The following is a 14,874-nucleotide window of genomic DNA, read 5'->3' on the forward strand; positions in this document are numbered from 1 at the left end:
CTTCTTTTTCTGTGGTCAACCAGCACATGAGCAAAAAGTCTGCTACCTAAGTACATGACCTCCTGAGAGGTGTTATTTTCTCTAGCAGGCACCCTCAGTTTATGGTGGCCGTCCTCATTTAGCCACAGTGTGGAGCATGGGCAGAAGCTCTACTTCCCACCTCCTGTGCAGCCAGGAAAAAGTTGTGCTGTTCTCCACTAGGCCAGAAACTTGGGACTTCAGTAGGTCCTGCTTTCTCCTCTGGTCTTCTGCTTACATGGAGTTGGGGGAATGGGCATGCAACTTTACAGAATAATTTTTGCTTTCAGGTGACCAACAGGAAAAGTCCCAATCATTATGTAGCATATATATGTATATATATCAGAACATACATAAATGAAACGTAAAAACTGTTTGAGACTATGGGTCTTCTAGTGAATAACATCTAACTCAGCCTTCTGTGCTTATTACTATGTGAGCTATACTGTTGTTCAGCCTCATCCAGCTCAGATTACTTCTTTGTGAACATAGGGAGGATCACAGCCCCTACCTTGCAGTAGCTGGTGACAAGTACAAGACTGGTGCTTTTTAAACTATGAAAAATATAAATTCATCTCTCCTTCTTCTAGGTATCCTATTATATGACCTCTAAAAAGGAAAAGCTATTTAAAGTAATTGTTTATGGCAACAAAGCCAAAGTAAAGAATTTGACTCCAGGTGTGGACTACATGTTTCATGTGAAGACAGTTAGAGGCAAAGATTGCAGTGTATCTGTAATGAAAAAAGTGACTACAAGTAAGCCTATATCAAGAAAGAAATCTTTGCTTTAGACTGTAAAAAAGTTGAATGTATATTGTTTCAGCATAAATATAACTATTCTAAAACACAAAACCTGGTAATAAAGAAATAATGATGATCATAAAAATATGTTGAGAACTCTTAAGAAATATTTGAATTTTAAATTTTTTGTATGTATAAATGTATTGGTAACTACATAGAGTGATTTCTTAAATTTGAAGTCAACATGTATGTATGTCTATATATCATGTGTGTCACATATACAGAATATATGTGTGTATAATAGATGCATGTATATGTATGCACAAGCATTATATGTTTCATAATATAAACTATTTTATTTTCTGTGATGTTTGTAAATCAGCTTCATAATGTTTTGGGGTTGGGAGGAGTTACCGTATTTGTTACCAATAGTTCTTGTGAAAGATTGTGAGGTCTGTAGGAACCCCTCTCAGTGGAGATCAGTGTTGCAAGAAACAACATTACTTCCATTGATGAGCAGACTGAAATGCAGTAGTATAGGACTATTAAAACTTTGATGTAACTACACCACATTTGAAAAGGCTCCACTTCTCTTCTGGTCCTCACTACCTCTCTTATTTGTTCTGTCTTGTCTTCATTCAACATTAACTAATTGCTAGGTGGTAGTTAATAAACCTGTGATTATATGACAATATTCAGGAGACATGAGTCTAAATGAAGGACTATTGGAAGTGATTTAGGATCGGTTAAGTAAAGATACTTGGGAATGAGGGAGGATGTTAATGTGCCACTTAAATTAAAATGTGTGTGTGTGTGTGTGTGTGTGTGTCTATAATCTGTTTATTTGCAGAGCTATATAGGGCATTATGCATAAGTGAATTTAAGGGTTATTACATATATGTTTAAATTATATTATTCATGTTTGCTATATTTTTATATATATGTACAATTTTATTTACATATAATTTACTTTTTCAATAGAACCTTCTAAGATATGTGGCTTAACATTAAAATCTGTGAATACTTCTTCTGCAAATTTAATGTGGAATCCAACAGAGACTAACTTCACTCATTACAAGATTTATCTATCAAACAGAACATTTGCAAAAGAATATCTCATTAGGGGAATGATGACTGAGTACACAGTTACAGATCTGACTTCTGGTGGAATATATAACATCACAGTACACAGAGTGAGAGGCGATGTTGAAGGATCTGGAACATTTATCACAGTTGTTACAGGTATATAAATTCTTTTTGATATTTTTAAAATTCACGTTTGTATTGCATATTGTACTGTTCAAGAAAATATTTCAATGCATTTTTTTAAAAGTTGAAACTTACAGTGTATAGAATATTTTGGAGGGTAAAAATAGTCATTTTATTGGAATATTCTGAGGATTTTTGAGATAACACACGTGAAATATAAGTTGTGCAAAACAATATCTGGCACATAGTGCTCAATAAATATAGCCAACATTATGCTTAGTTTCACATCAAGTTAAGGTCCAGCTAGTGAAATTAGGTGTTGCATTGAGGATCATCCATTCTCCTAAAAACTTATTCTTTGTCTTTGATGTCCCACTATGTTCTGTACATATGAAAAAGCATAGTCTTAAAATGTGAAGAGTAGTCAAGAGTAGGAGCAAGGAAACACATAATATAGGTCAAATTAATAGGTGAAGCAATGGATGGATATTCAAACAATGTGGTTGCACAAAAAGGGAATGACCAGCAGCATAGCACGGATGGAGAAGGTTCATTGAGTCTGGTAATATATGCAAAAAGATAAGGATTTTTCTAATCAGACCAGAGGGCATTTGGGGTGTGTGGAAAGGAGGACTCATGGAGAGAGGGGACAACCTATGCAAAATCATGGAGGTGTAAATGAATATGGTGTATTTGTGAACTATAAGCAATTCAATTTTTTAGAGTTCTGCTGTTTTTATATGAGAACAAAATCCTATTCTGAATAATTTAAAGCATCATTTTAAAATCCAGATGAAACTGGAAACCTGTCCATATTGTAAGCTTTTCAAAAGAGAACATAATTTCAGCAATAACTCATAAGATTCCTCTTAGGCTGTGGATTAAACAGATCATCCAAAGCAGACATATGCTGATAACTCAGTCTATTGACAGTTTTGTTATGTGGCTGTTACATGCTGTGTTTCTTATTGCTGCTGTGCCAAATTAACAGACACTTAGTGGCTTCAAACAACAACAAAAAATTCATGTCATAGTTCCTAAGTCCAACACAGATCTCATCAGGCTAAAATCAAAGTATTGAAAGGGCTGTGTTCCTTTCTGAAAGTTATAGGGGAACACATAGTTCTTCGCTTATTCAGATCATTTGCAGAATTCAGCTCCTTGTGGTTGTAGGACTGAGGTAGCCATTTTCTTGCTGGCTGTCAGCTGTGAGCTGATCCTAGGTTTAAATGGTGCCTCATTTCTTGGCTTGTGATACTTTTCCTCCATCTTCAAAACCAGCAAAGGCAGGTTAAGTCACACTCGTGCTTCAACTTGCTCCTGCCTTCTTTCCCATCGCATCTGACTGTTCCATCTTTCTCTTCCACTTTTAAGGGCCTGTGTGCTTAGATTGGGCCTACCTGGGTAATTGAGGTTTACTTCCACTTTAGGATTCACAATCTTAATTAAGCTTGAGCCCTGAAGCCATTACTCTGGGTCTAAATCCTGCTCTACCATTCACTCGTTCGTTTTGAGACCTCGAAAAAGTTACCTAAATTCTTTGTTTCTGTTTTCTCATTTTAAAATGGCAACAATAATGGTATATACTTGTGAATTGTTATGACTGCTACATCAAACAATGTGTGGAAGTGCTTAGCAGGATATATAGTGTATACTATATATCCTCTATACTTGGTAAGAGTTAGTTCTTAGTATGTTTTATGTCCAGTGCATGAGTATCTCATAGGTCATAGTGTATTTTATGCCTAACCTATGATTTGATCATGGAAAGATTTAAAAGAGATATTCAAAGCTTAGCATATGCTGTGTTGCTACACAGGAAATAACAGAAGTTAATAATAATTGTAATGAAACCTTTTAAAGTCTTCACATTTAATTTTTAAAAGCTGTTCATTGTAGACTTTTGTTTTCTTGATACTGTTTCGATAGGTTTGTGCAACTCTTTTGTGAATATGTTCCAAGTTATGTAACACTTCTGCCACTTTATATATACTCTTTTAGGAGTCAGGATCTACTGAGGAGCTCTCTATGTACCACACTCTTCCATTTTAAATCTATATTTACTCTCTTTCTCAAAGGTTTATGTACCCTAGTTAGTATCAGAATTTTGTTTTTGATGTTGTCCCAACTCTTTTGATCTGTTTTTTGTTATAGACACTGATCATGGGATCCTATTTCTGTTTTTTTCTCAGCTTCTCAAAATGCAGTTTAGGTAAATTTACTGAAATATCAAGGGGAAAGATGGGCGATGCTTTCGAGGGCACTCATGTGCAGTGATTAGCAACACGTGACTCTCGAGTCTTGAAATGTGGCTAGTCCAAATTCAGATGTGCCGTAAGCGTGTAAGACACATGGGATTTCAAAGACAGCATGAAAAAAATTAACCATCTGAATAATTTTACATTCATTCTCTGTGAAATGATATTTTGATATATTGGGTTAAATAAAATATATTATTAAAATTAATTTTACATGTTTCTCCACTTTTTTAGTGTGACTCACATATTTTTATTGGACGGCACTGCTTTAGAGAATAATAAGAGACATAATTAAGCATATTTAAGGCTCTGAGATATCCTGCAATAAAGAAAACTGCTTCATGGAAAAAAAAGGAATTATTTGACACAGTTGTTTGCTCACAGGGCATCTGTTAAATTCTAAGGATTTAGAGTTCTGAGGATTTACTTCTGGAAAACAATGGTCTAAAAAAAATCATCAAACTAAGCCTTGAATTCCTTTTGCTAGCCCTAATTAAATCAAACCCAGTGTGATTTAAAACAAACAAAAACAAAAACAAAAGAAACTCCAAACATATCCACCTCTGGTTTTCCTTGTTAAGTAAAGTTAGGTTGAGAGTAGTATTCTTTCCCCAATCAATAAAGAGAATATTTTTGTTTCCTATTTGTGAGGTACAAATCATATATTCATTGTAGGGTCTACTTTCAGTTAACTGAATCTTCCAGCCCATATCCAGAAAGCTGCACGCTTCCACGTGATTTATACGTTGCGTCGCCACCGCTACCTTTTTCAGAGGATAAGCCTCGCTCCTCTTTGCCCAGGTGGTCACAATATCCCACCAGCTGGCCTCTCACTGCCATTTTTGCCTCTTTCCAAATCATATACCATTCTAGAGTAATCTTTTCAAAATTTTTTAAAAAGGCAGATTGCTTTCCTGCTTAAAATTTTAAAAATAGATTCACATTGTATTTAAGGAAAAAAATATAAAATCATTATTATGGCCTGCATGTTCACCAGGCTGTTTTTGTTATGTGACCCCAGGAACTCAGGCTGGCTTTTCTCAGTTACTCAAAATTCTGTCTGTTTCTAGGGCTTCTATTCACCCTGCTTTGAAAGGTCTTTACCAAACTGTCTTGAAATTTTCAGGCCTTGCCTCCTGATCAGATTGGCAAATTTCCAGACAAATATATTCTTCCTCCTCTTGGTGAGACATGCTTCCTCCTTAGCCAAGAGTTCTTCAGTGTGTAACCTTAAACCACAGTCTAGGAAACTACATCCTATCTCACCACCATCTCAGTAAGCAGACCTTTACTTCTCCGGGTTTCCTTTTTCTTCCAGAGTCTCAGCTGAGGTCTTTTCTAGTTTCTTACCAAAGACTTTATGGATATTAGTTCTTTTCTGGGACCCTTGAAGAAATAGTATTAGCCCTCATATAAATCAGTAAGAGTTAGTAATATTAACTGGACTTTTGTCATGTTAGACTTTCATTTATTTTAGTGTGGGCTGGTGAGTAGAACCAAGCTCTATTCCCTCCATACTCAGTATACTGAGGACGGAGGTCTGTGTGCAAGACCATCCAGGAAAAATGCCAGCAGCTGTGGACCAAAGGAATTATACCCACCACAAACTTGGTATTTCTCTGGTCTTTGACCTTGGGTTTATAATATTTCTAAAGAGTTACTATAAAACTGCAGAGCTCACAACACGAACAATTTAGAGATGATGATGAGGAGTGACCATAGCTTTGGAGGAAGTTGATTGACGGATATCAGTTTTAGGTGCTTGGGCTGCATTACAAACATTAAATGAACTTTTCAAAGGGGTTAAAGAAAAATCATTCTAAAAGGAACTCCCTCTGTTCCCCCTAAAAGAGAAATTAACTCGTTATGTTAGATTTCTATTTTATGCAATGTACCATTATCAGTTTTATTAGGAAATATATGTACATTTTAAAAATTATATCCATTTCAAATCCATTCTGGTAGCAGGACTTTAAAATGACAAGTGAAATTTGATTCTTGATTCCAGACTCCTTTCTGTTGAAAATAGTGTTAAGATATGGTCTCTGTCAGATATGCTTTTCACCAGCCTGGCTCCATAATTTCTCTCCGTCCCATATATTGTTTGTTTGGAATCTGCACTAAAGATGAGGCAGAGGGAAAACGTGACTCACTGGCAACCAATAAGAGCTTTAAAGTACAAAACTCTCTTCAGGGAGGGACAGGCAGCATAAGCAAAACTTTGGAAACAGAGGAAGCAAAAGTGGAAAAATACAGTTGAAATAGCTAGGACAAGTGGGACTTGTTTGAAAACTATCACATTTCCTCTCCTATATAAGAACTCACCTTTCCTTTAAAGAAACACCTAACTAAATATTTATCAGAATTTCTCACCCTTTAAAAAATTTGGCAGATTTTGGTTATATTTTTCCCCCAATTGTCTTCTATTTGATAAATATCCAGGTAATTGGATAAATAGTTTGTACTTACTTTGCTATAAAATGATTCAATTTTTCTATTAGAAACTAACTTTAAAAAACATTATGGCCCACCAACAGATTTTAGTAGGTAAAAAAATATCCCAGAAACAGATACCTAAATCAATACATTATTTCTGATATTTATAATTTAAAAATTGGTTAATGTTAAAGATATATATATGCCTAAGACCTCCCTAAGGCTAGACATAATAGACTCAGTGTTTTCTAACAATGTGATTAGTTTGAAACCTGATCTTTAGACTATTGATTTTCAATTTTTTCTTTGAAGCTTTAAGAGAATTAACCGTATTTCAAACCTTTATTTTTCAATATCAGAACCAGAAAAACCCAAGAAACTTAAAGCCTTCAATATTTCCACACATTCCTTTTCTCTGCACTGGAGCCTGCCCTCTGGCCACGTGGAAGGGTTTCATGTGGATCTGGTTCCTGACAGTGGCTTTGTTACTATCAAAGATCTTGGAGGTGGAGAGTATCAGGTATAGTTTTCATTATCATACTTGCCGAGCCAACTTGTATTTATATTTGGTCCTAATAGGAAAGCTATTTATGAGACTCATCCCCCATGAAAACTTACTCCTCTGAGAGTTTTTAAAAGCATCCGATGAAGACAAAAACACTGGTGCCAAAATGATGAGTGTAAGTTTCAGCACCGGTGGACCGTTACCTTAGCAACATCTATGCCTTTTTTTTTAAAAGTCTACCCTGAACCTACAGCCAGCCATCCAAGGGTTCATGAATAGTTTAACAAAGAAAGGGCAGAGCTATTGAGTAATCCAGGCTCATTAATTGTGTACTTGCCAGGAGGATCTGTCTTTAAATCATTAATGCAGGCAACATTTCTCTCTAGAGCCATCAATGTGATTCCACTGCCTGAAAAATGTAATAATGATGGATATTCTTATCATTTTTTTCTTAGTTTTTATTGGAACTTCAGAGACACAGGTATTTCCTATACATGCTTAAAAACTACTGCCAGGCAATGGGCTATAGGTTTCTTAAGACTCTTAAACAGTTGTTTCTTGTGACAATGAACTAGCATAGATAGAAATACTGATTTAGTGTTTGATAATGCAGTATGTTTTGTAAGTTTTTATTTGGTGAATAGTTATGTGGTAGCATACATTTATATTTTACAGTATTATGAAACTTGTGATATCTTAAGCTACAGAGTTATACAGTAAAGTTACTTTATTTTTCTAATTGTGATAGATTCATTATTTAAGCTATCTTGTGTTCCAGGAAGAGTTTTATTGCAATTGTTTGTTTTTGGTTTTCTAGGTTGATGTTTCTAATGCTGTTCCTGGTACTAGATATGATGTAACCATCTCTTCCATTTCTGCTACAACATATAGCTCACCTGTTAGTAGAACAGTGACAACTAATGTAACCAGTGAGTAAATGCTTTCAATTACCTTTTTTTTCCTCTGAAGATTTGGAGTCTGTATAGATCTATTGTATGGAGATATTTATATTAGCAATATGTACATTACATGCCTGAAAACAAATGGTAATTAAAACAAAATGGAAATTTAAAGTGACCTGTTTAGAACCTGCGTTTTACTGTTCTCTAGCTTCATTTTCTTTCAAAGACTAAAGATAACCTGTACTTGTTTGTGAAACAGATCCGAGACTGTTAATGGCGAAATTTAAATAATACAGAGCCTGAAAGTAAACTCACTATGCTTGCTAAGAAAGAATTAGTTGGCGAGAATATTTGTTTTCTTAGTTTTTGTGTATAAGCCTGGCACAAGTAAGTTTCTTTAGAAAATAATCTGGCATCAAAAGTGTATTTGGCATGTAGAATTTGGTAGCATTTCATTTTTTACATTCTTATAAAGGAATGTTTTTGGTATTCCCCAAAGCATTTCATCTTTTTATTTTTCTTTTGGTAGCAAAATTCTAGGCAGGGTAAACTCACACTCAAGAGACTATTAGTCTTTGGGAACTGTAAAAGTCTACATTTATAAATACTTTTCTTACCTATGATTGTGAAAATATAGTAATTGTTTGACCTTTTAACAACATGTTTTTTTTCAAAAAAAAAAAAAATAGAACCAGGGCCTCCAGTCTTCCTAGCAGGAGAAAGAGTGGGATCTGCTGGGATTCTTCTGTCTTGGAACACACCCCCTAATCCAAACGGAAGGATTCTCTCCTACGTTGTGAAGTATAAGGAGGTTTGCCCATGGATGCAAACAGTATATACACAAGTTAGAGCAAAGCCAGACAGTCTGGAAGTTCTTCTTACTAATCTTAATCCTGGAACAACATATGAAATCAAGGTAATTATTTTGTTAATATTTACTTAGTATTAAAATATTCTATCTATTTTGAAAGTAAAGGAGCTGTTCCCACCTGGTCCAGCTGTTACAGCTGGACAGAACCAGCACCTTAAGAACGGTCAGCTGAGTCCTGGCCGTGGTGCCTGTCGAAGCTTCTAAAATGAGCAAATGTCATAACCCTTTTTCATTTTTTATGTGCATTTATGTAATGTATCTATTTAAAAAAGCATTATCTTAGTGACTTTTTCAAAGGATAAATCAAGTTTACATTAAATAATTTAGGCTGTATAAGTGAAAATAGTCTGCTTTTTTAATAAAATCAAAGTTAGCTTTGTTATTTTTCTCTTAGTCCTGTTGTATTTGTATGTCTGTTATTGAAGTTTTGGATAATGTAATAAAAGTTCCTAATGAGCAAGGTTCTCGAAGAACAGTGAATTCAAATCAGGTCCATTCCCCAATATTTCCTGAAAATTTACTGTATGTTTGTGCTTATAAAATTTTTTTAGTCCTTTACAATATTTAATATGCAAAACTTAACATCTTATTTAAAAATTAAATAAACAAGAACCTATAAAAAGCCATCCTAAATTAGGCCATGTGAAACTGTTTGCATTTCAGGAATATCTGTGATATCTCTAGGGCATAGTAAAGAGTACAGCTTCTTGCTCTTCTCTGTTTTCAACTTAACATCAAAATGTTTTTGGAGCTTTGTAAGTAATTGAATGTTGAGAAAAATCTATAAGAACTATATAAATATGTAATCATACGTAGTTGGGACAACCCTCTAGATGGTAAGAAATGATGAAAAGAGAGGTTTTGTCTGGAAGATTTTTTTTTTTTTATTAGAAGCATGTCTGTCTGAGGGCTCAAAAAACATAACAAGAACTGCAGAGCATGTACCAATTGTAGGGAGCTCCCAAATGAGAAAGTAAAAAGCAAACTTTTACTGATGCAGAGGTCAAAATCAGGTTGTTGATAGTGATTTCATTGCAGAAACATGGGTTAAAGAGTAGGAAATCTTTTAATAACTGACATCTGAAAATGACATACTACAGCTATTTTCTGTAAACAAAACATATTAAGATTAATTTATCTGTTAAAATACCCTCTTGAGGGTAATACATAAAGATTAAATTTTAATGTGATATAAGATGCTATTGCTGACAGAAAGGTGATTTAGCCAACCTAGTTCTGCTTAGATCTACTTATATGGGGTTCGAATTTTTATTCCTTTGAATCCTCTTACTTTAGGCCTATTGGAAAGCCTTCATTGTTCTTTTCATCTCACACTTTATAAATCATTGTTGTGTCCTTTACATTGTTCAAATAAATGTTAACCATTGAATAACTCCAAAGGGTGTTTGGCATGATACATTTGATATCTTCAAATACAGGTATCAAATCTACATGGCAATGGGAAAATCCCATTACATGTGTTATTTAATTTAGTCTAGTCCTCAGAACAATCCTATGACATAGATACATTATTATTCCCACTTTAAGGAAAAGAGAAACGTGACTTAAAACACTTAACTGACCAAATTTACTCATCTGGGAATTGGTAGAGCTACAGTTTAAACCACTGTTGTTCGACTTCACTTATGGCCATTTGGAAAACCTTAAGAGTGCTAATCTCCTTTATGATACTTTCTCTGCCTACTCTAGACGATTTGACTAGCTATCCAAGTAAAAAAGAAATTTTCCATCTTTTCTTAAAAAAGATTTCATTTATTTATTTTTAGAGAGAGGGGAAGGGAGGGAGAAAGTGAGGGAGAGAAACATCAATGTGTAGTTGCCTCTCATGTGCCCCCCGCTGGGGACCTGGCCCACAACCCAGGCATGTGCCCTGACTGGGAAGCAAACCAGCGACTCTTTGGTTTGCAGGCTGGCACTCAATCCACTGAGCCACGCCAGCCAGTGTATATCTTTTGAATTCTAAATTCCTTAGTCTAAATGATGAATTAGACCTACTTATTTTAAAAATTGTTTTCTTGAGTATTTATTTGCCTGATTAAATTGTAAATTCTAAAGCCAGATACCGTAGCTATGGTCTCACATTTGTTACAGAAATGACTGTAGTGTCTTGCATAGATAATGGCTATAGTGGAAAGAGGTTGAACTTTAAAAATAAGCACTATTTAACTGAATTCTCATTCTACCATTTATTCCTGTATGACTTCAGGCAAGTTATTTGACATCTGTCAACCAGTTTTCTCACTACAGATTTTTTTTTTTTTTAATCCTCACCTGAGGATATGTTCATCGATTTTAGGGAGAAAGGAAGGAAAAGAGAGAGAGAGAGATAAACATCGATCAATCGCCTTCCATATGCACCCTGACTGGGGATCAAACCTGCAACCTAAGTTGTGCCCTGACCAGGGATCGAGGCTGCAAATTTTGGTATATGGAATGGTGTTCCAACTAATTGGGCCACTCAGCCAGCACTCATCTACAAATTGTTAACAACAATACCTCTTGTTCTGGTTATGTGACTAAAATGATATTTGTAAAATTGCTTGACGATTTCCAGGTGCATAGAAGTTGTCCATAAATAACAATTGTTATTGTTACTATTAGTTGACTATAAAACTTGATTATCAATTTTTCCATTAGGAATATGAGAAATCTGTTGAATCAAACTGTGCTGCAAATATATCCTTAGGGGAAATGAAAACATGGACTAGCTCCACACATGCCTCACGCTTTAGGAGTGTTGTAGGAATTAGAGGAAATGTGTGTGTAGTTTTTTTAAATCATTTTCTAAATAAAAAGACAAGTCCAAATTTTATTATTTCAGGTTCTGATTAATTATAAAGTAAAAAGTTTGAAAATAATTCTTTTGATCCACTCTAGGTTGCTGCTGAAAACAGCGCTGGCATTGGAGTGTTTAGTGATCCATTTCTCTTCCAAACTGCAGAAAGTGGTAATTTTCCTAAATCATTTATTCTAAATTAACTTGGTTATGAGGTTTTGCCATTTAAAATAAATAAGGATATTAATAAAAACCTGATGCTAAAGTGCATAAAATTTTCAACAGCAGGACCGTTTAGTTATTTTAGAATCTTCTTAGATGATTAATTTATTCATTAAAATATGTTATTATTTCTGATTATAAAAGTATTGTTATCTTCAGAAACTGAAAAAAACACAAAAATAAAAAATATGCAATGAAAATTATCCATTGCCCTGTTATACAAAAAACCCTGTTATCATTTTGGTGCATTTCTGGCTGGTCTTCACACCCCCTCCTCCTCTCTGTGAATATATTTCTATATAACTGTATATAATGAAAGTAGGCATGTGCCATTTGTGTAAATTTATATCTCACATTTTTCTGTTAACATCAAATCATAAGCATTTTTATGACATTAAATGTATGGAAATATGGGTTTTAACAGTTATTGTATTATCCATAACATGTAGTCATTACCAAACCATTTTAAAGACACCTCCATTCTTCCAGTGGCAGGGAGGAAAAATCTTGAAGTCATCATGTTTTTATTATATTTCATTGATTATGCTATTACAGTTGTCCTGATTTTTTTCCCCTTTGCTCCTCTCCACCAAGCACCCCCCACTCTCTCAGGCAATCCCCCACTTTTGATTCATGTCCATGGGTCATGCATGTAAGTTCTTTGATGACTCCCTTTCCTATATTGTACTTTACACTCTCCTGGCTATTCTGTAACTACCTATTTGTACTTCCTAATCCCCTCACCTCTCACCCATTCTCCCATGACTCCCCTCCCATCTCTTTATCTTTAACCTTTGGCATTTTAATTATAATGTGTCTTGGAGTGGGCCTTTTTGCATCCATCTTGTTTGGGACTCTCTGTGCCTCCTGGACTTGCATGCCTATTTCCTTCATCAAATTAGGAAAGTTTTCTTTCATTGTTTTTTCAAATAGATTTTCAATTTCTTGTCCTTTCTCTTTTCCTTCTGGCACCTCTATGAAGCAAATGTTGGGTTGTGTGAAGTTTCCCACAGGCTGCTTACACTATCCTAGTTTCTTTTTTCTTCTTGTTCTGATAGGTTGTTTTTTGCTTCTTTATGTTCTAAATCATTGATTTGATTCTCAGCTTCATCCATTCTACTATTGTTTCCCTATAAATCATTCTTCATTTCAATTAGTGTATCCTTTCTTCCTGATTAGATCTTTTTTATGCTGTTGAGGTCCTCACTAATTTCTTTGAGCATCCTTATAACCAATGTTTTGAACTTTGCATTTGACAGATTTCTTATCTCCATTTTGTTTAGATCTTTTTCTGGAGTTTTGATTTACCCTTTCACTTGGGCCGTGTTTCTTTGTCTCCTTGTTTTGGCAGCCTTGTTGAAGCTTGTTTAGCTTCAAGGATTGGCTGTGACCACTTAACCACCAACCTTTGCCCTCTGTGGAGGATCAGCTGTACAGGGGCAGGGTGGTGGTGCTCCAATGTGGTCTGTAGCTGTCCACTGGGTGCGTAGGTTCTGGGGTTTCCTAGGTGGTGCAGGCCAAGATCAGCTCCCACCTGTATTTTCCTCGAGGCCACCCTGCCTGAATTATAAAGCAATCTGCGATGGCTGCTACTTGTGCTTAGCCTGGAGATTTCCAGGCAAAGCCAAGTTGTGAATACAGGCTGCTAGTTCTGGGCCTGGGGCCTACTGAGGCCAGGTGTTGCTTGTTTGTTCATATGGAAAAACAGTTTGAGTGGGCCTATAAGTTAGGTCAGGTGGAGTCTCTGGGGGTCTCCAAGGCAAACCAAACAGTGTTAGCCAGGTTGATGAAATCTTAGATATGGTACCTGTCTGCTGGATCTGTGTGTTGGGGGTGGGCAGAAAAGGGACAATGGCCCCTGCTTGCCTTGGTGCCAGACACCTCAGTCTCCCCCTGCATTCCACTGGTGCCTGTCAAACTGCCTCCCTGGTGCCTGAGTCCAGGGGGAATGAGTCTGAGTAGGTGAGTCCACATGTGAGTTCTTTAAAAGGGACTGCTTGGGGTTCCAGAAGTCCCTTCCACTGACTCAATCCCCACTGGGTTTTGCAGCCAGAAGTTGTGGGGGATTATCTTCCTGGCACTGGAATCCTGGGCCAAGGGGTCTGGTGTGGGGCTGGGACTTCTCACTCCCAAGACAGCCCTCCCAAATTTTTATCTACCACACGTGGATGTGGGACCAGTCTGTTCCACATCTCTGCCCCTCCTACCAGTCTGGATGCATGTGGTTTCTTTAATTACATAGTTGTCAGACTTCTATTCAACTCAATTTCTGTATGTTCTGAGCAATGGTTGTTCTATATTTTAGTTGTAATTTTTCTGTGGTTGTGTGAAGAGGCAAGCCATGTCTGCCTATGCCGCCTTCTTGACCAGAGGTCTCTTGAAGCCATCATGACTCTCACAGAATACTCAGCAAATCCTGCTAGCACTATGTAAAAATCCATCTTGAATCCCACCCCTCTTGCTAATTAACCTGTTATTATTTCTTGCCTGAACAGTTGAACGTTGTCTTACTGGTTTTCTTGTTTTCAATTTGCATGCCTATAGTCTCCTCTCTTTATAAGAGCTATGTCATCTTTTGAAACATAAGCCAGACCCTATTACTTCTCTCTTCCTAATATGGCTTCTATATCATTTAGAATAAGACCCAAAGACCTTCCCATCCCCCACAGTGCTCTGTATGCTCTTTCCTCTCTCAGACTTCATCTCTTACATCCTTCTTTCCTCCATGTACTCCAGCCACACTGATCTTTTTTTTTGAATGTTATATACTACATACTTCTGCTAATTGACACACTTTCTAGAGATACTAACTCTCTTGGAAATTATGACTGAGAGAAACTAGAGAAAGGTTTAGTGAAAATAACCTTGGATAGGTGTCTCAGTGTTTCTCATTTGCTGTGTGGCCTTGGGCAAAG

At 36.0% G+C, this 14,874-nt stretch overlaps 1 protein-coding gene across 1 annotated transcript in view; it reads left to right on the forward strand.

Moving 5' to 3' along the window:
- The first annotated feature begins 7,591 nt into the window (after nt 1–7,591).
- Nucleotides 7,592–14,874, forward strand: part of PTPRQ (protein tyrosine phosphatase receptor type Q) — a 204,787-nt gene continuing 197,504 nt past the window's right edge. The window contains exons 1-4 of the mRNA XM_054580156.1: nt 7,592–7,648; nt 7,985–8,096; nt 8,759–8,985; nt 11,839–11,908. Of these exons, the coding sequence (XP_054436131.1) occupies nt 7,592–7,648; nt 7,985–8,096; nt 8,759–8,985; nt 11,839–11,908 (466 nt within the window). The remainder of the gene's footprint in view (nt 7,649–7,984; nt 8,097–8,758; nt 8,986–11,838; nt 11,909–14,874) is intronic.

This window comes from Pteronotus mesoamericanus, unplaced genomic scaffold (assembly GCF_021234165.1).
Source record: "Pteronotus mesoamericanus isolate MK-2021 breed Mesoamerican mustached bat unplaced genomic scaffold, CSHL_Meso_final contig_56, whole genome shotgun sequence".
Classification (NCBI taxonomy): Eukaryota; Metazoa; Chordata; class Mammalia; order Chiroptera; family Mormoopidae; genus Pteronotus; species Pteronotus mesoamericanus.